Source organism: Lepeophtheirus salmonis, chromosome 10, assembly GCF_016086655.4.
Source record: "Lepeophtheirus salmonis chromosome 10, UVic_Lsal_1.4, whole genome shotgun sequence".
NCBI classification, from domain to species: domain Eukaryota; kingdom Metazoa; phylum Arthropoda; class Copepoda; order Siphonostomatoida; family Caligidae; genus Lepeophtheirus; species Lepeophtheirus salmonis.
This window is the reverse complement of record NC_052140.2, coordinates 7,282,506-7,305,926: the sequence shown is the minus strand read 5'-3', so window position 1 is coordinate 7,305,926 and position 23,421 is coordinate 7,282,506. Positions and strand designations below refer to the sequence as shown.

General features: G+C 31.7%; 2 protein-coding genes across 6 annotated transcripts; one reads left to right on the top strand and one right to left on the bottom strand.

Moving 5' to 3' along the window:
- The first annotated feature begins 2,545 nt into the window (after nucleotides 1-2,545).
- Nucleotides 2,546-13,442, top strand: LOC121125425 (ubiquitin-conjugating enzyme E2 J1). Of its 2 annotated transcripts, XM_040720624.2 has the most exons (5): nucleotides 2,546-2,720; nucleotides 7,774-7,824; nucleotides 10,915-11,120; nucleotides 12,222-12,548; nucleotides 12,619-13,442. In XM_040720624.2, the coding sequence occupies exons 2-5, from the start codon at nucleotides 7,794-7,796 to the stop codon at nucleotides 12,982-12,984; spliced, it is 930 nt and encodes a 309-aa protein (XP_040576558.1). In that variant the 5' UTR covers nucleotides 2,546-2,720; nucleotides 7,774-7,793; the 3' UTR covers nucleotides 12,985-13,442. The 2 variants fall into 2 exon arrangements, 1 of the variants encoding a protein (XP_040576558.1); XR_011782089.1 differs by lacking the exons at nucleotides 2,546-2,720; nucleotides 7,774-7,824 and adding an exon at nucleotides 8,522-10,836.
- LOC121125422 (hexosaminidase D) lies at nucleotides 13,416-23,031 on the bottom strand. 4 transcript variants are annotated; one of them, XM_040720621.2, is made up of 2 exons: nucleotides 22,695-23,031; nucleotides 13,416-16,515 (listed from the first exon to the last, which is right to left on the bottom strand). In XM_040720621.2, exons 1-2 carry the CDS (start codon nucleotides 22,744-22,746, stop codon nucleotides 14,336-14,338), a joined length of 2,232 nt encoding a protein of 743 aa, XP_040576555.1. In that variant the 5' UTR covers nucleotides 22,747-23,031; the 3' UTR covers nucleotides 13,416-14,335. The 4 variants fall into 4 exon arrangements, with proteins under 4 accessions (XP_040576555.1, XP_071747633.1, XP_040576556.1 ...); XM_071891532.1 differs by having other exon boundaries at nucleotides 13,416-16,768; nucleotides 22,695-22,869; XM_040720622.2 differs by lacking the exon at nucleotides 22,695-23,031 and adding an exon at nucleotides 17,623-17,965.
- Nucleotides 23,032-23,421: the final 390 nt, after the last annotated feature.

The following is a 23,421-nucleotide window of genomic DNA, read 5'->3' as shown; positions in this document are numbered from 1 at the left end:
ATGTAAGACCAAGAAAATATTATTTGGATCAATCGATTATTTCAATATTCTGTATTTATAATTAATTCATTGTTATTATTAGTTATATGATTCTAATTGTTTAATTTTGTATATTTAACATAAATAGATAATCCTTTATTTTTTAGTTTGTAGATTATATTTAATTTAAGCCTTCTTTTTTAAACTTGAAACTTCAAATATATTTCGAAATACTCTACTTTGTCGTTTCATTATTTATTATTCTGAGAATATGGTTCATAATGAATTACAATTTCATGGAGTGTGACGTTTTCAAATTTACTGTAACGGATAAAAAACGTCAAAGTCAATTATACGTAGTATATCTTTATTAAACATTTAACTAATAAATACTTTCATTATACCCTCAAAAATCATAATAAAAAAATATTTTTTTTAGCCCCCCCCCCCATATGAACGTCATCCAAATTGTGACGTGATAAAAAAACTTTCTAAGGTATTCCTTGCTCATTAGTACGTTTTCGTTTTCAAAATATGGAGGAATAGTTAATAAGAGCAGGTTACAAACATATGTATACTTTTTTTTAAATGTAAGCTCGATTAAGCACTAGTATTTCAACAATTTTCACAACCCTATTTATTAAAAATAGCTAGCAAGCAAGAGATTAGGGAAGCTAAGAAAACATTGTCAGTGAGTTCTAACACTATCTGGAGGAGCACAAACTCCAATCACGTAACCTGCTGTGGTGAAAAACATCGTTTTTTATGAGAAATTCCTCTTGGTAAACTCATAAGAACTTTGTACAATTATTAAGCTATAATACTTGTCATAGCTGTGATTTTCTACCATCATCACGTGGTATTTTAAGCAACTCTTTCATTTTGGGATAATATTTGAAATCCTAAAACATTATTTTGGAGCAAAAAATGATGGATTGATTTAATTTATATAACTCAAAATCAAAGTAGATAGATGTAAAAGGGTTTTCTAAAGTAAGCTTTTAAAAAAGTCAACAAACTAGTCATTTAAACCATTGAATTTGCCCTTCAAAAATAAAGAGTCAACTTCAGATCCGATTTGTACAAAATTATGTAGTAAATTTTATTCAAATAATAATATAACCTCCATCGATCATTCAATAATTTCATAATTTAATTAATTCAGAAAGATGATTACTTGTATTTTATGGGTAGAAAACTTCATACAAACTGTATCGATTACTCATATCCCAAATTCAAGAGTTTAAAAAGATCAAAATAATGTAGTTTTAAGTAATTACCATTAATTGAGCCGTGAGTTAGTAAAGCCGTATGTATTTACGCACGGACTTGAATAGATTTGGAATAAGTTTTATTCAAATAATATGAAATATTTCCCCATTAATTTTCCATTCATAACGTAAGTAATTCATAGGGGATGAACAAGATTCTTATTTTTGGTGCCGAAATAGAACCAATTTGAAACAACAGTCAGACTGTATCGAATTTATATATTCCCATTAATGAGCTTAAAAGGATGAAAATAACGTAAGTTTTACTAACTAGGTACATCTAATTCCCATGAAATAATAATTATGGATGATGAATGAGCCGGGAATCAGAAGAGTTTCATGTATTTTCTTACTGAGTCGGTATGGAACACAGCAAGGTTAATAGAAATAAAGATGTAATATGTATTTCTATTAACCTTGGAACAAAGAGAATATGTATATTTACCTATGATTTGGAGTCACAAATTTTAAAATAGCTCCAGATTTGGAGCCAGGATCTCTCAATATTATAAATCCAACCTCAATAAACTATTCGAATAATACTTTAGAAATTAAATTCAAATTCTCAGTACCTAAAATAATAAATAAGCATAAACAATTTCATTCAAACTACACACATCTAAGAATCAATTATTCTTAATTTAAAGATTGGAATAATATTTTTTGATTTTGGGCTCTAAATCCAACCATTTTAATAATGCGACTCCAAATCCTTTTGACTCATTGTGCAAATACACTTTAGTCTACCGACTTTATGGATTAATCACATTATATCCAAAGATCAATCGAAGAATAAAATTTCATACTAATGAATTATTGGAATGAAACTTACTACATAACGATGTTGTGTAAACCCAAACTGAAGTTGTTAATTTATTTTTAAAGGACAAATTCATCAGTTTAACTTGGGATATCCCAGGATTAAATAATTAGTTGGATAATATATTGAACATTTACTTTAGAAGACACTTTAATATAAATCTACAAATTTTTTGGGATTTCAAAATGGAAGTGTTGCTTAAAGTAACAAGTAGAATTTATCATCAAAATTTATGTTTTTCACCACAACAGGTTGCGTGATTGGAGCTTGTACTCCTCCAGATCAAGGTTTATATTTAACAATGTACTTCTGTATTCCAATGTACGTACACAAAAGACGACTGAGTCTGCGTCATCAATCATCATATTTTTATTGGAGGGAATAACTCTCCTTTAAGTCACGTGGTGTTCCATCATTTTTATTACTATTTAGATATATAGTTATATTTGACCATAGCTTCATTTTTGTACAAAGTAATGTCTGCATTGCCGTAGAATACTCTAAAAGACGTATTTTCTTATTAGTTATTTAAAGTTATTAGTTATTACTTGTTACTGAAATATTATTTATCAGAGTTGGTCTTATTTTATTTTGTATTTGTGAGTTGATTCGGTGGGTCGGAGACACTTCTACTACTATTCTAAGGATTGGTAAGTTAATGAATTAATTGCTATTGTCCTGAGATTACTCATCTTAATTATTTTTTCTTTTTAGGTGAGTTGGAAGAGAATTTCCGGAGTGGATTTATTTTATTTCTATTTAGCGGATTTTTGGATGATTTTATTCGTTGTTTTATGGGGGTTTTAACGACGTGGAGATCAATAACATATTGCATACTGCACTATTGTATTTCAGGGATCTGTTTAGATTACCTATGTGGCCCGTCAATCCAAAAGCAAGCTGTAATTATGTTTCCCAAAATTGAGTGTGGATTACATTTGTATTCTTTAAACGAATATTTGTCCATTTCTATCAACAAATTATTCTTATTCACCCTTTGGGTGTGTCGCATATTCCAATTAAAGTAACATAAAATGAGTGACAAAATAACTTAATGAGAAATTGTCCAATAACCTTCAAAAGGTACCTTTTGCCTATTCTCATTAATCTGAAGCCTCTTCTTTAAAAAGTTAATTAAAAATCTCATATATGATAGTGCTGTTGGATTCGAAAATTATTCCAACTCGAGAAAAATCTTAACTTTACTATTAAAGTCAACAATGTTCTATAAATCCCCGTAACTCACCAGATACATGTTTTTGAAAATGACTTGAACTTGAATTATAATCACAACTTGAGACATAGAGTATTGATGATTTTCAAAATTATATTCTCACTCAAAAGAACATGAGTAAAAAACTACAGACGTATTACATATCTTTGTATTGGGGGGAAAAAACAACATTACAAATTATATGGAAATCCTAGTACCCCTGAACTCGTCTGAACGTGAAAATTGAAATATTGTCCTAACCCAAACTCTATCAAGTTTGAAAAATTTTACTCGAGTACAACATGATATTTTACTTTTAGGCTTTAAGAAATTTACGTTTCTTATAATTGAACTAATGCCATATTTAAAATGTATTACAAAGGTGACATAATATTTGTAATCACTCAATAATGTACAATATTTAATCCTATTTAAACTTCAAACCCACAATTTTTACGTGTATTTTTTCTACAAAAATACACGTATCTACAAATGATATTATCAAATTGGGCTTAAAATCAACATAGTGTAGGCCTGAGAGGAAATGTAAAATGTCAGTTTTTGTCACGAATGAATTTTTTGGCTCATTTGAATATAGGTACTAATATAATTCTCTATATTTGATTTAGAGGGTTTTCAAGGTGACGTTATGATTCATGTTGGCGATCATTTTTTAATTTTAATATTAAGAAAAATAGTGAACTGTTGGGCTGTCAAAATGGGAGTAAAGGACATAAACTTAACTGTCTATCAAAAATGTATTCCTCTATTGCCTAGTTTGAATATATATCCGATCTTAAAATGTATTATATATCTAATTACAACGTTTTATAACATTATTTCCATATTGTACATAAAAGTTAACTATTACAATAGAAAAAATAGGATATTTATCTCTGATTATCCTTCTTATCTTTTCCTTAATCCACTATAAAAAATTGTACAAACCTAACCATTTTTAGTACACACTACATTGATTTAATCCAAATATCATTTTTGTATCATTTGCATCAATTAGTATTCAATGCAAATGTTCAGTCTTTTTTTTTACCCTTAAAGCTATTAGATTTAGTAGAAATTTGTTCATTTTATATAATAAAAATATCAACTGAAATCCCTCAAGATGTCGTCTCCTTGAATTATGATGTCAGTACCTATTTAAATATCCCTGTTTTTCATTGTTATCAAGCGGTATTCAATGGAAGGATGAAGCCTTTTTATTATTCATAAAGCCATTTGATGAAGTTTCATTTTTTCTTTGAAATTTGTCCATTTTATGTGGTAAGAATTTCAAGCATAAACCTCTAAGATGTCGTTTTCTTCAATTATGATTCAATGTATGACGTCAGTAAATATTCCATGTGACACCTACTTCTATCTTATTAAAGGAAATAATTAAAATGTCAAACACCTCTGAAGTAATATGTATGCCTTCAGAAGAAGACTAATTCAGTTGTATTTGTCGGTGAAAGGACTTTTAATCAGAATCCAATTTTGTGAAAAATACACTTTCATTTGTATGTACTATTACTAGAAAGGGTTACTTAGTGTTGCACGGCCTAAAAAAGGTGCGGGAAATTAACATTGATTAATATTATGTTCCATTCGGTGCGTGCAAGCTTTAGGTTATTCTATAATGCATTATATTATAGCGTCTGTATATATTTATTAAGAATAACACATAATTATTTTTTTTTTTTAAATAAAAAGACCGGAGTTTAATATTATGGTGATTTTGACCTTCTCCAATTGTAGGCCTAAATAAAGGTGACCTCCTTGAGATACCACTCTAATTTTTTGCCAGCATATAGAATATGAGTAGGTTAAATTTCTTTTTTTTAAAAATGGGCAAATTAATTTTTGAAGCTTGGCTAGGCGCCATTTTTATATTTTGCATTAATGTTTTCCAAACGGGCCCTCGTACCTCCACAAGTCTAAATTTCACAGATGTTGTTTCTTTGTTGGGATAGACACTGACCACAAAATATCAAATCGGTGATGACCATGTCAAAAATTTATAAAAAGTGTGTAAACTTGACATATGTGACACACGCCCCATGTGTGTGATTAGAACGTATTATTATAATTATTATACGTTGATTAGGCAATCATTCCTAGGACTAATCCAACAATATTTTTTTTTTGGCAGCTGAAAAAAAAGAAACTTTCATTTTTACCGATTTCTTGTTTTGCCCATAAATTTTTTGATTTTGGATAAATTTAGAAAACGTCCTAATTTGAATAGTTGGTTTTTGAGACGGCATTCACTTTTATTTATAATTTAAGTCCTCTATCTTGTCTCATTGAGCTCCAAAAAAAACATTTATTGTGTTTTTGGTGTATAGGCCCAACGGTGTGGGGGCCCATAAAAGACACACACATACAAACTCTATTATATATATATGTGTACAGATTAAAATTAGCATTTTGCTTACATGTATGATTTGGGATAGTTTTGATAATCTTCTATAATATAATATTATAGTTGTATGTCCCCTTATAAAAACCCATAGGCTATTTATTTCAGAAACAGATGCCGACTTTAGACATGAAATAAAAGTTGTTCAGTCATCTTAGTTACGTAGCTAAAGTTATGTTTTATTCTGATCAGACCAAATTCCTGGGCTTTGGAGGGTATTTTTGTTTTTTTTTGCTAATAAGTTGATTATTTTTAATAGAGCAAGATCGATTCACGGTGTCTAAGTTTTTTTTTGAAGGTATAGGATTTAATTTCGAAAATGCACCAAAAAAAATTTAAAATCCGAAAAACTAATTATCGTACAAAGGAAAAAAGGGAGAGTGTATATTGAATACTAATTAAAAAAGGGAATTAGGTAAATGAAGGAAGAAGATAATTAGCGAGTTAGTCTTAGTATATATATTCATTATAGTTGATATTTCTAATTATAATGGCCAAAGGGACGGAAGGACTTGAAATGTTGTCCATCGACAAGTTTTACTAAATTTTGAAATTAGTAATTTAAAGCATTAATAAAATATATAATACGGGTACGTCCTAGTATGTATATGATAAGTTTTAAATACATACTTATGATCGATCTTATGAATCATATATCTGACGTGATAAATTCGAAACGTCCATTTATTGGCTTAAATGATGATTGTTTGTGTTTAATTTGTTACTTATTGATTTTTTTCATAAGTAATGAGTATTCAACGTTGCAAAAAGGTTTTTAATTATTTACACATAGTAATTTGATTGCAAAAAATGGGTATAGTCCTTCTTTTTATGTGCCATGAAGGATTTCAACTATTTATTCCTTGATCCCATGAAACAATATGAATTATTAATGAAATCCTTTGGACGATATTAAACAATAGTTTTTACCCTTAGTTTCTACATAATTATGAATATATAAGTTCCTTATAAATTATGAATAGCATGCACGATTGTTTCCAAGTATTGGATTGACTCTGTTGATATTATTTTGTCAAAAATATTAGTATTCATAATCATGAAAGGCCCATAAATATATGCATAATATTTCTGACTTGAAATTTTATGATTTGCCTTTTATCTTTATGTATTTGTTATTTGTTCTATCACATTATCTACAAGTAGTTATTTTATTTGTTTATTTATACTCCCATTTCTGATAAAATATGGACTGATATTCCACGTCGTTGTTTATTGTATTCATTAGGGATACATGTACTTTTAGGCAGTGGATCCTGAGGATCGAACTCTGTATGTCACACCTGCAGTTCTAACAACAATAAGCTCGTTCATCACGTTGAGTGTTATATTTCATACAAAAACACTCCCTATACCACGGCTCTCAAGTATCATACGATATGCTGGAAGCTCAAACAAACCACCTTTTCCCATGTCACATATTTTTTTTAAACAGAGAAAAGATGACCTCGTGAGGACATTTGTTTGGCAACTATAGTTGAACGTTAAACGGTTGAGAATGTTATGTTCTAGCATTTCTCTGACTAGTTGTAAAATAAATCGAAAAATATCATAATAGAAGGTCCTATCATTCGAATATGTTATATCACAAACAAGACAAAATTTAGAACAGTGGGTCTGGGCTCTGTAGAGGTGAAGACACACATCCAATTCATATGATTTGTAATGAAACTAGCAATTTGATCAATTGAGAAGGTTTTGGCGAATCTTCACATGAAACTGTTGGGGTTCAGGTACTCCAACTAGCTTATGAACCACTGCTTTATACGGTAATTTCCTCATGGATGGAAATATTTATAGGTAGGCAATTTAGTGAATAGATTTATAAATTGTATTTAAATACATAGAATTAGTATATATTCTATAAGTATATTTGTAGGGCAGGGAATAATTAAGGTTTGTGAGTTTTTGAAATGTTATGGGTCGAGCCATATAATTCAGAAGATACGGGACTGCAGTATGAAAAAATAGGCATATATTGTTTATAGTTATATATAATATCAAATTGATTTGCTCATAACAAGTATAAAACTGTATATTTTTTGTTTTACAGATTGAGTTGTTCATATAATCATGGCTACAATGCTCAATTCAAAGTCTCCAGGTAAGATGAGAATACTTTTTTTTTTATCATTTCATTCTTTATGATGAAATCCATTGCGGATTGCATCAGAGAGATTTTTTCTCTATTAAAAAAATAAGGTTTATTATATCAACTAATTAATAGAGTGTTGAAAATAATTGAGTATTAGATATGAAAATGGGACCAACAAATAAAAGGACTTGAACCTTATTGTCCATTAAAATTGTATCCCTCCATTTACCTTAATATAAATATATATATATATATGACCCTAAAATGTATTAAAAATATGTTATTACATCGTTATAGAATCTTTATTTCCATATTGTACATAAAAATAAACTATTACAATCGAAATAATTAGGTATATATTTTTCACATATTATCCTAATTTTTCTCGTATACAATCTGTCCCAAAAAAAAAAAAAAAAAATGTGCAAATTTAGTCATTTCCCAGTACATATTAGATATTACTTTGATTATATTTAAATATCGCTACTAAAGAATGTCATCAAATACTATGCAAGTACGTATTTAGTCTTTTTTATTCTTAAAACCATTTGATGGAGTTTCACTTGATCTAGTAAAAAGATCGACTATGAGTCCCCAAGATGTCCTTGCCTTAAATTATGATGCAATATATGACTTTAGTAATAACGCTCTATAAATAAATGAGGTTGATTAATATATTAATAATCTTTAAAAAAAAGAGGCGATCAGTGAATGTTTTTCTTTTATTAAGACCATACAGAAAGAGCCACGTTTGTTTAGGCTTTCATGCGTAATATAGTCTCGAGTTGTGTGTAGAGCAGAGGAGAGAGAGAGAGAGTAAAAGACCAGTAGGAGCTGCTGCTATTGACGTAATTTGGGAGTGTGTGTAAAGAGCTGTTTAGCAGCGCCAGCCCCTTTAGAAGAGTTACTTGTACTACTGTCACAATTCAATATAAAGGGAAGGTTTTCCCGTATGAAGGAAATTTAAGCGGACGTGGAGATAGACTTTTTTACCTTTGTGGATAGTATCCTTTAATGTCAGATGGGACGCAGAATACTCATTCACTAATTGTTCCATAACTCTGTTGAGGATTGTTGTCACTCCTCATCTGTCCAACACAGGAGTAAGATCATCAACTGACATCATGCAATACTCTGAAATGCGCTTAGTTCTCTTTCTCCTCATATGTATGAGTTTTCTACAAATCTCCGGCGGGTCCTGGGGAACAGCTATAAAACAACAAGTTATTCCAGAAGATGGAGATCAATGTTTCTGTGAGCTAAAAGGGCGAATCAATGATTGTTCATGCACAGTCGAATCTGTTGATCATTTTAACAATATAAAAATCTTTCCGAGGATGATGAGTATACTCACGAGGGATTACTTTCGATATTTTCGTTATAATGCAAAGAAGCCCTGTCCCTTTTGGAAAGATATGGGTAAATGCAAGTCTTCTAACTGTGGGGTTCGTGCCTGCAGCATCAAGGATTTACCAGAAGGGATTTTAGCTGAGGATTCTGCTAAAGCAAATGGGGATGCAAAGAGAAAGTACAAGGAATCCACTTGTTCTGAAGAAGGTCAAGATAATGGTAATGCTGTCGACGATACCATTAGTGAAAAGACACGCTCTGATTTGGAGGCGTGGAATACTCATGATGAAAGTGTTATTGACTTTTGCGATAGGGATGAAGAATATTGTCCAGATTGTGACTATGTAGATCTTACTCTTAATCCTGAACGCTTTACTGGCTATGATGGAGAGGCTTCACATCGTATTTGGAGAGCCATCTATGAAGAAAACTGTTTCCGCCCTACTAATGTGGATTTCTCTAAAGGTTTCAAAGAGGCCTTTCTCCATTCTAGAGTCGAAAAAGATATGTGTTTGGAAAAGAGAGCTTTCTATCGTGCTCTTTCAGGCCTTCACACTAGCATTACCATACATCTCTGTGCCAATTATCTTTTAAGCAAGAATGGAAAAGGAAATCTTCCTGTCAAGTCTACATGGGGTCCTAATCTTGAGGAATTCATCAGTCGATTTGATCCAAAAAGAACAAAGAATCAGGGTCCACACTGGTTGAAAAACCTGTACTTTGTCTATCTTTTGGAGCTCAGAGCAATTACAAAAGCCTCCGACTACTTGAGCAAACAACTCTTCTATACAGGCAACGAAGAAGAGGATAAAGATACTCAAATCGCAATCAAGGAAATACTAAATCTATTGCGATCCTTTCCTAGCGAAACCTTTGACGAAACGACAATGTTTGCAACTAAAGGAACTGAAATCCTGAAATCTGAATTTCGCAATCATTTTCATAACATTACTCGTCTCATGGACTGTGTTGAATGTGATAAGTGTAAATTATGGGGGAAATTGCAGATCACTGGACTTGGCACGGCTTTAAAGCTCTTATTCTCTGATACAACCAAAGAGAATTTCTATTTAACTCGTAATGAAATTGTGGCACTTTTTAACGCATTCGGCCGAATATCTACTAGCATCCAACAGGTTGAAAAATTTCGTAAAGTGATGAGAAGTGAATTAGTCCTTTAAATTTATTATATTGTGTTTATTTGATGAATATAGTTTATTATAATTTATAGATTATATATTTATAGATTTTACGGGTAGATAAACCTGGAAACTTACTACATTTTCTTTTGAGATCCTCATCTACTTGAAGTACTATGAAACGTGTTGTTTTAAAAAAAAAAAGTGTATCCCCTATATATTATTATAAAGCAAGAAAGGAACGAACACATAAACAAGGCACCGACATTGTTACTCTCATTCCTCCTCTTCGAGCTGATGTACCAAGTCAATTAATTGTAATAATGATATTTTCCTTTGAAAGAGCTCGATTCTCTCTTATTGTCATTGCTGTGTACAACATTGATCTCTCCTCTTACTCCATAATTTGTATTTTTGTTCCATATGTTTCTAAATATGTAATAAAATAAGTGTAGTCTAATTCTAACTTAAACCTAATAGACTCCTTCATCATCTCATTCATTTATAGTAGTGTGTTCTTAGTCTATACCAAGTATGTTGTTATTCAAATGACTTCAAAGTAATTATCTTAAAGAGTAGAACTAATTCCTCTTTTTTTTTTTTTTTAAAGCTGTGAAGAGACTAATGCGTGAGGCTATGGAGCTCTCAGAGCCCACATCCTACTACTATGCTCAACCTCTGGATGATAACATTTTTGAATGGCATTTTACCATTCGGGGACCATCGGAAACGGACTATGAAGGAGGGATTTATCATGGACGCATCATTCTACCTTTTGAGTATCCCATGAAGCCACCGAGTATTATAATCCTCACAGTGAGTTCGTTATTATCTGGGGAGCGGTGTTAATTTTGTCAGCCAGGTAATGTATTCAATAAAGACTGTATTTGCAAGACGATTATGAGACTGATTAGAATAATTTTTTTTTGAATGATTCGTCTGACAAATCGTCTTTTTTCTTGACGAAACAAAGACAAGAGGAAATTAACACTGCTCGGGAGTGGGAAATGAATATTGAAATGCAATTAATAACCTTAGTTCATGGTGTATTTATATTTGAAATAATATTTATCTTTATTTACTTTAAAATAAGGTGCGTTGCCTATCTAGAATAAATATAACGGGATTAATTTATCAATTTCAACAATTGCCACGTTTTGCATATTATGAATTATTAATCATTTAGTGCATAATTATTTTTTGACTCAATTTTCTAACGTTTATTGATATAAATATATAATTAAGTAGAATCATTTTAAATAATACCAACATTACCTTGCAGAATTTATAAAGCATTGTTGTGTGTATGATTCTGTTACTTATAGCCCATCATTTAAAAAAACGATTCAAAATAAGGATTTTTATGTATGTTCTAAGGGAATTAGAATGTATGTACTCAAGTTCAAGGTCATGTTGGGTGCAAATTGATGAGGATGAGTTGTTCAAAATATTAAGGACTTGTATTATAACCTTTTTTATTTATATCGTTTGTGTACTTTCAACTAGTGTTGTGTCAGTCCTTATTTATTCAGTCTAGTCTAATCTTAAGGCCGGTCCTTCGGACTCTCGGTACTAGAACTGATTTAGAAAAATGAACATTTTTAATTTGAGTGAAGAACCGAATTTGATAAGTTTTAGGACTGATATGCAGGATTGAACAGGACGAGACTGCAGTCTTCAGTCCCAAAAATAACTCCCGGCACTACTTTCACTTTATGAAGGGGCTACAATTCATAACGCATTGCAGCTTCTTCAATGAAGGGATTCCATTTCATAAAGTGATTGTGCACATATGCTAACACATTAATATTAATGATTTATGATTGACGTTCATTCCTGTCTTTTATTTTAATATAATTTATTTGAAAGGCATGAATCATGTTACACCTTGTAAATATGATATTTTTATTATTATAGCCGAATGGTCGATTTCAAACAAATAGAAAAATTTGCCTCTCCATATCTGGTCATCATCCAGAAACTTGGCAGCCCGCTTGGTCAATCCGTACTGCACTCCTTGCCATCATTGCTTTTTTGCCTCAAGGTGGTGCTCCAACTTTGGAGTCTATTGAAGTGTCTCCAGAGGAAAGGAAATCTCTTGCACAGAAATCAATGACATTTAAATGTCAAACATGTGGTCCCATCTCAACTTTGCTAAAGGATGAAAAAGATGATGTTGAGAATCCACAAAAGGATAATGATCAGATGGAGATGCGTGAAATAGTCAAAAATATAGCGATGAAGGTGAAGTTTCTTTCTTTTAATTTTTCCCCCCCATTTTGATGATGTCTTATTTAAAAAAAAAATATTTTAGGAAGAAGTGAAATCTGAAAAGGAAATCATACGAGAGGCCTCTATAAAGACCCGTGAAAAATTCAGGAAAAAATTGGCATCTAGACTTGGAGATCTCGTTACATCCTCCTCCTCCTCCACTTCGAGCACATCTTCAAGAACCTCTGATAGCAACACTTCATTGTCTTCTATGGATCAATCCTCTCGTAGAATTTCAGGTTCATCTCGAAATATTAGAGAGGAGGCTACTACTGGAGGAAGAGGAAATAATTCATTTCTTACAAATATTTATGATGGAATAATCATAGTTATTGTCGTCGCCATCGCTTACTTACTTTATCGTCGTCTAAATTCGTCGGAAGAGGATCCTAATTTAATGACCTCTTGAATTGTTGGATATAATTGTTATATTTTATTTCATTTTTCGTTTTTTGGTTCTTTTCTTTCCCTTATCTATCTATTCATGTTTATCATCAACTAGGTGCGAATTTTTAATTAATTTTACATATAAATTCTTTTTCCACTTAACGCTTCTGAGTTCTTTTTTGAATTAATTATATAACTTAAATTTTTTCGATCGTTCATGAGACTTAGTTATTTTTGCTTTCAAATCAAGCCATGAATGTATGTCTAAAAAATTTGTCAGCATTCGCAAAATAGAAAATTATACAAATCATCAAATATGAATTGGGGATCTCAGAGCCTTTAAGAGGACGGAAAAGGGATGTAAATATTCTAATAATATAACTATGACATGTGATTCAGTCAGTGATTAGAATGGATGTTTCTCTATATGTATCACATAAATTATTAAAACAGTTTTACAAATTAAATATATAATATATATTTCTTATTGTTTTTATTATATCACATATTTTTCTTCCCTCACAAATACACGTAGTGTGAAGAAAACAGAATAAACAAAGAAGTGCTTCTCCTAAAAAGTAGCAAAATTAATAAATAACATTAGAATAGTATAAAATTTCTTTATATAAACACGATTTACAAGAAAAGCAGAGGGGGTTGTCGTAGTAAAAAATCACATCCACCTAAATATACTATTCAATATGTAATATAGGGGCGTAGGAAGTGTTTTCATATTGGGGTTCCAGGTCAAGTTCCATAGAATTATGTGACAATTCTCTAAAGAACGAAATAAATTATAATCCTGAATTATAAGTGCAGAAATATTTTGTATAAAATCTAAGAAGTAGATCAAGTAATTTGAACTTCTTCAAAAGTTATTCCCCCCCTGATATGTATTTTATGAGGAATTTATGTCTTTTATTCAAGAAAATGACATCTTAGTCCCTCATTTTTACTAATTATACGGAGAGATTAAATAATTATTTTGATTAATTGATAATATATGAATAGTCTTATTTGAAATGAAAAGTAACATTCATTTAAAAATGGCACTCATTTACAATAGGGCATGAGCGTTGTTTAGTTTGTAAATAAGGCACTAGAGAGTGGCGTCGTTTTGTGATAAAATTATACAACTCCCTGAATGGATTTAATTCAATATAATTTCAAACAAAAATAAATTTTCTATGAGTAAAAAATTGTTATAACAAACTTTTATAAGAAAAGGGAGTCAGCCCCCCCCCCGTGGTTCCTACGCCACTGATAATATATGAACCAAATATAACAATTTGTATAGTTTTCTATTTCCGTAACCTAGCAATAAAGTTCTTCACAGAAGAACCATAAATGATTTTTTTAATGAGTAATTATATCTAGTATCCAGGTGGATGTCTGTAGTAGTCCGGCTGTTGAACAAGTCTTTTTGGTCTACCAGTAACTCCAGAATTATACCGTCTACCCGATGATATACCAATGTCCTCTCCTTCTATGGGTTGAATCCTACTGGAGTTTTTTCTTTTTAGACCCACTCCAAATTCAGTTTCTAAGACTTTCAGAGGGGGTAGAGGTCTTCGCTCCCAAACTGTTCGTTTTCGAAGAGCCTTAGCCTTTTCTTTTATTTCCTTCATTTTCAAATATTGGGGATATATGTTCTGCTCGATCCATTCTGACTGCGTGTAGACATCAAATATATCTATAAGGGAATATTTAGCGGATTTCATGAGTCGCTCTATTTCGTAGTACACACGGTCCCAGTCGCCCATGACTTCGTCGATTCTGTATGGAGATGTATAGTTTCTCCGCATGGAGTAGTCTGTGGTCCATGCGTGCTCCTCCTTTACTTTTTTAATGAAGGCTTCAACATCTTTTTTTGTCGATAGGAGGCTCTGAAGAGTTTTAAAGAAAGTACTACCCGTGAAAAAACACCAAGACATTTGATTAAATAAATAAGGATCATTCACTAGATCCAATTCATTTGGATCTCTTGAGTCACTGTTCCTCATAGAATGAGGAAGCGAAGATGAGCATTGAAGAACTTTGTTTAATTTAGCTGTAAGAGAACCATTAAAGTAGCCATTGGACGTGGCTAATAAATTGACAGCCAATGATGGAATTCCACCAGGGAGTAATTCACAGAGAATGGCAAAGTGATCATATCGTTGCCATCCTGTCAAAACAATTCCACGTAGATCGGTCTTGAACTTATTTTCTTCGTTTTTCATAACGTCTAACCAGTTTAAGTTATTTTCTAAATGACGCTTTATATTAGGAACGACTAGAGTTGAGCCATGGGCTCCTTTGAAAGCACTTGCAGTCCATACGGTGTCAAACACCTCAGCCAATTTATCCCAAGTATAAGTGGGAACAAATCTATAGACATCTTCAGCGTAAACCCAAACCATTGGCTCAACCAAGTGAGAAAGTGGAGTCATTTCGTCAGACATAAAGTTGCGAAGCATGTCATCCCATATTATAGGCATAACACTAAACTTGTTCTTAATGTAGGATGCTATATTGACTACATGCTGAGTGAAAATCTCATTTCTTCTTCCACTTATTCTCATATTTGAGCAAGGCTCACATTCCCCTAAGTGAAAGACTTCATCACAGCCTATGTGTATGTATTGAAAGTTTGGATCATGTTCCTTATGAAAATTGGAGACTTGATCAACCATTTCCTTTAAGAGGCCCATGGCGTCCTCATGGCAAGGACAAATGGACTCAGGCATGTCGGCCACATCTCGCAGATAGGCAAATTCCTTCAATTTGAGTATGAATTCCATATGACCAAATGTCTGTATGAGAGGAATGACTATGAAGCCTAGGGACGTACAGGTACTTAAAATTGCTTTCAAATCATCTTTTGTATAATGATTTGATGCAGACGTAACTTGGAGTCTTCCTTCAAAAGGAAACATGTCCTCATACTCTAAGAGAACTCCAGTTGCACCCAATTCTTTGGATGTTTGAAGTACTTGGAGTAAAAAATGAATAGATGGAGGAGCACCCTTGAGATCTAAATGCACTAATCGATGAGCAGGAACATATGGAGCCGAATTTTGACTTGTCACTTCTCCTTCCGACCTTTCACCACCGTTACTGTTCTTTTTCATAGATCCGTAGTATACTGGCGGTGGGATATCATATTCCAAATTACTATTCATTGGAGATATTTGTGGAGGAAGATTCCGATATCGACTAGCAACTTTACGATTGTCCAACTTTTCTTTTTTTATAAGCAAGTCCATGCTACGATCTTTTAAAAAGAGTTTTTCAGACTCTGAGAGAGCCAATTTATGAGCAGAGTTTTTTTTATTCAAGAAGCGAGCTCCTTCGAAAGTGTCTTCCTCCACTTCCAAATCATCCAACCTATGTACCTTTTTATTTTTCTTGATGGAGTGTCGAGGAGGATTAGGGTAATTGTCTGGAATGGCAGGATATGCCTTGAACTTCCTATGCTTTGGAGAAGCCTCATTTGGCGGAATTTCTTGAGTGTTGCTCCGGATATAAGATAAATGGACGCATAAGAGTAGAATTGCTAGGATTAGGATCCCTGTAAGAAGAATAAGAAATAAATCAATTGGCAATATAAATTTTTTGAATAGGGGGCTCGCAGATAAAATTAAAGCGTAAAAGATGTATTTCAGGGCAATATTAATATGTATTTTCAAGACTAACAAGACAATTTAGCTTAAAAGGGTTTAAATGTAGGTTATATCAGGGATTCCCAATCGGGGGATTGAGCACAAGGACTCCGGGATGTAGGGTCCACAAAGTTATCAAGGTCATCACGGAAAATGTATTTTCTAAAAAGAAAAAAAAAACCGTCATCAAAAATTACCAAAAAATGTTTATTTAATATAACATGAATTAATGAACGATAATTACTTTAAATTAAACTTACAAGTTTGGCTATCTATACAAGTGGTTTCAATTTAGAAATCCTAGACGGATTTAAGACACTTATAATTATTGTTAGACCAAACTAACGCATTAAAAGCCCAACTTCGGTCAAGATCGATCTCGTAGTACAAAAACGACTATTTTTTTTAGATAATAAAATATTGGAAAAACATTTCAGACCATGGTCTGGACCAAAATACCGGTTTAGAAAAAATTACTCTTCTCTTTAAGAATCAATGAGTGCTGGAATACTAACAAACAAGTTTTTACACAAAAAAATCCATAAGTTGAGTTATATATGCTCAACTTATGGATTTTGATGGATTATAACTTCTTAAGAAATTGATGATCAAAGCATCTTTTGTCAAATACAAAAATTGCAACTATATTTTTAAGTGAATTTTTTTTACTCGAATTCTCAACTCTTTGATTGGTAAATATTCTTTTTCCTTTCTTCGAATAAAAAAATAAATTAGCAATTTTTAGTAACATCCAACAATTTCAATATATGTATAAACTGGCCGCTTTTGTACGATAAAGGTTCAATATTTTTTGGTTATCTCAACTGGTGTTCAGTCATTCCTTATTTATTCGGTCTAGTCTAGTACTAGGAACGGTCCTTAAGACTGTCGGTACGAGACTGAATTGGACGGGACTGCAGTCCTACATAAGGACTGACACAACATTAATATCAACAGCTAACCCTACCGTGTATTTACTAATCTCTTGGTATGAATTATAACTAAGTAATAATTACCTGAATATTTCAAATATCTAATCATGTTGGTTTTAGTATTTTTCAACAACTACATAAAGAGATGATTCCCATTCCCTTCTTCTTCCCGACTGAGACGTTACAGTCACACTGAAAGTTATCGTATGCAATAGTACGTACAGCATAATAATATCCCAGCAAGCGCAATCTCCAAGTAAGGAAGAAGATGATTAAACTTCTTGCTTCACTCCTCCTCAACTAATACGTACTCTTTGGAGTGAGTATTTATTATTATGATAACTTATACAATGCATGTAGTCTCTTTTTTTCCAAAGATTCCGTCCCCCCATGCTAAGGATATTCCTATTATGTTAAGTCATGTACTGATGAAATAGGATCAGTCCTTTATTGTCAAGGATTTGTTCAAAAAAGTACGCGTAAAAAGTAGTTTTTTTAATTCCTTATTATTTTGGGGAAATTTGAAATGTAGAAAAGGGAAGACAAATAATAAGAAATAGGCTACAAAAATTGGGCTGTACCATGGTACACCATAATTTATATGTGTATACATATATTAGGGTGTGTTGTTTTGTAAGGGTGGTCAGCTATTTCGAATTTTGACAATGGGATATTGAGAAAAGTTGTGCCTAGGTATAAAAATAATTTATGTACGATATGAGCTCGAGGGAGTGGGTTTCGGATCGTCTATTCTTTTCATATAATCGATGTATTTTGTTAAGGATAACTTACATGCCTTTTCTATCATTAAGACAAGATAACTACCCTAATTCAGCATTAATCCTTTATTAGGCCTTGATGATGATTAATTAATATTGATTATGTTTCATTTTTGATACATAAATATTTCACAGAAAATACAACATTAGCGTTGCTAGCCTCTGAAGTTTCTGAAACCTCCTTAAAACATTTATCATATATATAAATATATAAGTAATTATATTACTATGTTGGGGCTAAGCCCCCTCCCCTAATGATGAAAATAGCTACGCCTCTGGTATTACCTATTATTTTTTTGTCAAATAAAACCAAGACCTGAACGATTTGATTATTGCTATAAGTAAAAATATGGTCTGGTAATCATTCGTTATAATTGGGATTTTCATTTTCTCGGAAATGGTCGTTCAGCCGGAGTAAGTGCAATAAATACTGTGAAATTAAAGTTTTCTTTTTATACTTTAAGAGGAAATGCTTATAATTTTTTTTTTTTTTTCAGAGCCTACTGGCACTGTTTTTAGAATAACGCAGTCGTGGATATTATCGTTCATCTTTGATGTATCTTGTTTAAAACCACTTTGTATTTTACTTTTCAATACAATTTTTACAATTAGACCTTGTATAGTATTACATTTTTTGGCATTTTAAATAATTTTTGAACAATCCACATTTTTGACCATAGTTGTAAGGTTTGGCTTAATTTTTTACGGTCATTTTACTTTTCAATACAATTTTACAATTAGTCTGCCAACATTAGCACACACAAACATATTACATTTTGGCATTTCTTCTTTTGTCTTTTATTCGACAATTCTTACACTTTCGGGATGTTAGATTGCAATATGTTGTTATCACTTCATAAAATAATGTTCTATAGTATAAGGGTCAAAATATGATCCCTTGGTAGTTGTAGGGGGTGTGGTTGATATTTCTTGAATGGATATATTGACGAATTAGAGCTTTGGATATGTTAATAAGGTATATGAAGCCATACAAAAAATAATAATCTAAATCCTTGAATGGATATATTGACGAATTAGAGCTCATTTAGCTGAGAAATCAAATTCCCAAAGTTCAAAAATGCTCAAAAATGACCCATTGGTAGTTCTAGTGTTAAACGAAGATAAATATATATATATTTGTAATATAATTACAAAATTTACCCCCAACTAATGGTAATTTAAATGCGGAAGGTTCTCTACTCTATAGCAGTAATTCATTTTCTCCCCCCTTAATTACAAAACAGGCAGCTGATATTTACAATGGTATTAATTCAATATTACCATATCTCTCGCTCCCACTTTCTCCTCGCGCTCTTTCACAAATCCTATCTCTAACTATTACTAGGACGGATTTCCTAATCAGTACATTTTACCGCCACTTTCAGTTTTTTTATCGGCCCGATCTATTTTACAATAAAAACCATTTTACATTGTGTCCTTAGAACCGATCACCTTTCTTAGTCACCATAAAAGACCCATACTTGACAAATTTTATTAGGACCAGACTGAAACAACTGCAGTCTATTTATTTTTTTTGACCGATCCAACATTATCTATTATCGAACCATACGCCGCATCTTTTGCAAAACCTTTCTCGTAAACACTTTAAATCAAGTGATTCTTTATTGAATATGTTTTTAACATTTTATTTAACGAAACTTGTAATGTGAAATAATTTTATGCAGGATATTCGATAATTTCTGGTAGCTCTAAAATCCCCGAGAAATTCCGGGAAATGAGATCCCAGGAGAAAAATCCTAATTATATTTGAAAAAAATATTAAATAAATCCAAAAACTATGCATAAAAATAAGTATTTCAACTGACTTGGGGAATCTCAAAAGCTCATAGTGGACATTTTTACAAAAAAAACAAGACAAATTAAACTCCATCTAATGGCTTCAAGAATAAAAATGACTTAACACTGGCATTGAACACTTCTTAATATCAATGATCAACAGTGACATTTGAATATAATCAAAGTACATAATATGTACTAAATTTCCCTAAAAATGGATAGATTTGAAAACTTTTTTTGATCGATTAGGTACGAGAAAATTGGGATAGTTAGAGAAAAAGATATATTTTTTTTAACATAATTAAAGCAACTGATTGAAAATCCCTATAACAGTTCGATTTGTAAAATAAATTTTGGATTTTACACAAAAATTTCATGTATTTTTTTTTTTTTTAAATGTCTAATATCCACAACTATTTATTAAAAAATTAACTTTTAAAAAAAATGCATAGCTCTTAACAAAAATGTTCAAAAATTCAAAGCTTTTCCACAAAAAAAAACTTTTTTTTTTTTGAAAAAAAAATCTAAAATTAAACTTAATTTTTTTTTTAAATTTCAAAAATCCATAGTTATTCAAAGAAAATTAAGTTTTTGAGAAAAAATTTCAAATATTAAATTTTCTGGAAAAAAATTTCTAAAATCCATAGCTATAAAAAATCTAGTAAAAAGTAAAAATTCCTTAATTTGGGGGGCCCTGTGGACGCACCTTTGCAATAACATATTTTGGGTAATTTACAGGGCCACTTCTAGCTTTCATCATTTGAGGGGCTTAGCTACCCCTAAAAAACCCACACCGTTATATAATTACAAGTATAAATCTTTTTATTTTATATCTTGTCTACAAGTTGCAACTCGTATAAGCAAATTGTAAAAATTACAATAAAAAATAGAAGGTATAGTTTTAATTGAAGGATTTACAGTTTCTTGGGGTGGGAATAATGCAATTATTAACAATCCATATATTAATGATGTAATTTTTGACCACTTTATATAATAACCATGTGATTATGATATATCAAAATTGAGTGATTGTATCAATATTAACCCAGTTGGTAATTAGTATGACCAATAGTGTAGTTAAATAATGGATTTAGAGGTAAAAATAGGGCAAATTGTACTTGTATATGATAAAATTAGGTGGGAGGGGACATCAAGCCACCCAAAATGGGGCTAGGGACTCCACTGGTCATTTGGTCATAAAACAAGGTAATTGAGGGATACCATATTGATTGACAATAAGTTTTAAGTCCTTTTAATTGTTGGTATGGTTTTGAAAGCGACTATTTCCCTTAATTAATATTAATTAAAAAAGGGGTATTATTATTATCAGGGCACGACAGACACGCTAGGCCGTGGCCAAGGTTGTGAAGTTCAGTTTCACCGCTTCTATTATTGCGGGCCTCGGCTCAGTTTTATAGGGCTCGGTTCCGGTCTTCCGTCTCGGTTCCTTTTTATACAGGTTCATTTAAGAAAGAGGCACTTAAAACAAGAGACTTTTTAGAAATTCGGGCCCAGAAAATTATATTAGGTACATTTCCTAGCCGCAGAAGAGTGCGTTGTGGCCCAAGTTCCAGTAGATAACCCAAAACATAGTTTGCTTAGGACAATGGTTTTCAAAAAAGTTCTCAAATTTTTTCTTAAAAATTTATTTTTTTGTGAACAGCTATGCTTTTTTTTTTTTGCATAAAATGTAATATTTGAAAATTAATTCCTAAAAATTGAATTTTTTGTGACCAGCTGTGGATTTTTGATTTTTTGTGAGTAGCTATGGATTTTTGAAATTTTGTACAAAAATAATTATTTTTTGCAATTTTTTTTCATAAAACAGCCCCTCCCCTTTCACAGACACACAATATAATCCTGCAGACGCCCCATTGTTGGCTAGTGGCTAAAGACCGCCGTGCTCCGGGTATAAAACTATGTTGTTTAGGCACCTAAAATAGCGGACATCAACATTCTTGACGTCACATGAAATCACTCCATGGATTTCTAAAATTCTGATTTTCGACCCACTCTAATAAATAAAATACATTCTTCTCCTCCCCCCCCTTGAAACCAATGTTTTATAGGAGTTCCTCCTTGAAATTTTTTTCTACCTGTCCCTTCTGATTATTACTGCTGTAGAATATATATACTGGTTACTTTACTTATTAAAATAATATTATGTTAACTCTATAAAATGTACGGCAGCTTTTCCCCGATTATGACAATTTTTTTGTTATTTTTTATAACAACACATACTAAAGGAGAAAAATAGTAATCATATAATTTACTTGACTGCAGTACAATGTCAGTCAATCAAGTTTTTTTAGCCTCAAACTTATAGTAGTAATAACTAGTAAGACTTATGTTATAAAACACAACATTACATAGCAAAAACAAATGAATACTATGACGCAATATCTAAACACAAAGATTATAAAATAAATATAAATATAATCTGTTAAATTCTTTGAGCGAAAGTGCTGCTATTATTAGTTGTAGTAGTACCTACATAAATATAATCATTTTTGGGGAGTTTCTTATTATTATTTTAACACAATATACACGAGAGAGAAATTTCTGGGATGATCCCCTTACCTAAAAGCACCGACTTTTTCCTCCAAAATCGACTTCGAACCATAACCATCATGAATTATTCATGATATGATAGTATGGAGTACTTTTTCGGTGGTGTATTTATGTACTATTATGAGATGTATCGTTGTTGTGGTTATTAGGTCATCCTTAAGTGTAACTCCTTTGATGATCAACTGGCTATGTTTTTAATAAGAGACGTAGAGTGGTAGTAGTCACTAGTCGTTGACTATGCATGTATATTTTTTTTCCTTTTTGTGACGGGGAAAAAATTAAATTTGACGGGGAGGAAGTCAAGTACTTTGGCTTTAGGAGTATTCGTAGTAAAAAAACAGCGTATAAAAAGTACGTAAAAAGAGTACGATGAGCTGGAGGGTGACTAGGAAAGAGAAGGAAAATAATTGAAAGGAGGGTCGAGCGCACACTTGTTATATTCCTCGATAGATGGGGTGATCAGAAAGAAAAATCCTCTCTAACGCGTTTCTCATGGCGTAACTCTTTTTTTTTTTTTTTTTTAAACGTTCCAATAACTTGTTGAATGTTTTAATATATTTATATAATTAGGACGTGAGTTCAAAAAGTAAGGTTACTTTGTATTTTTCTAGGAAAAAATATTAATTCATTCATCAATATTTATGTTGTCCCTTTCAAAGTAATCCCCCTCAGATACAATACACTTATCCCAATCCTTTTTTCAATCCTCAAAGCACTTTTCGGTATAGCCTTGAGC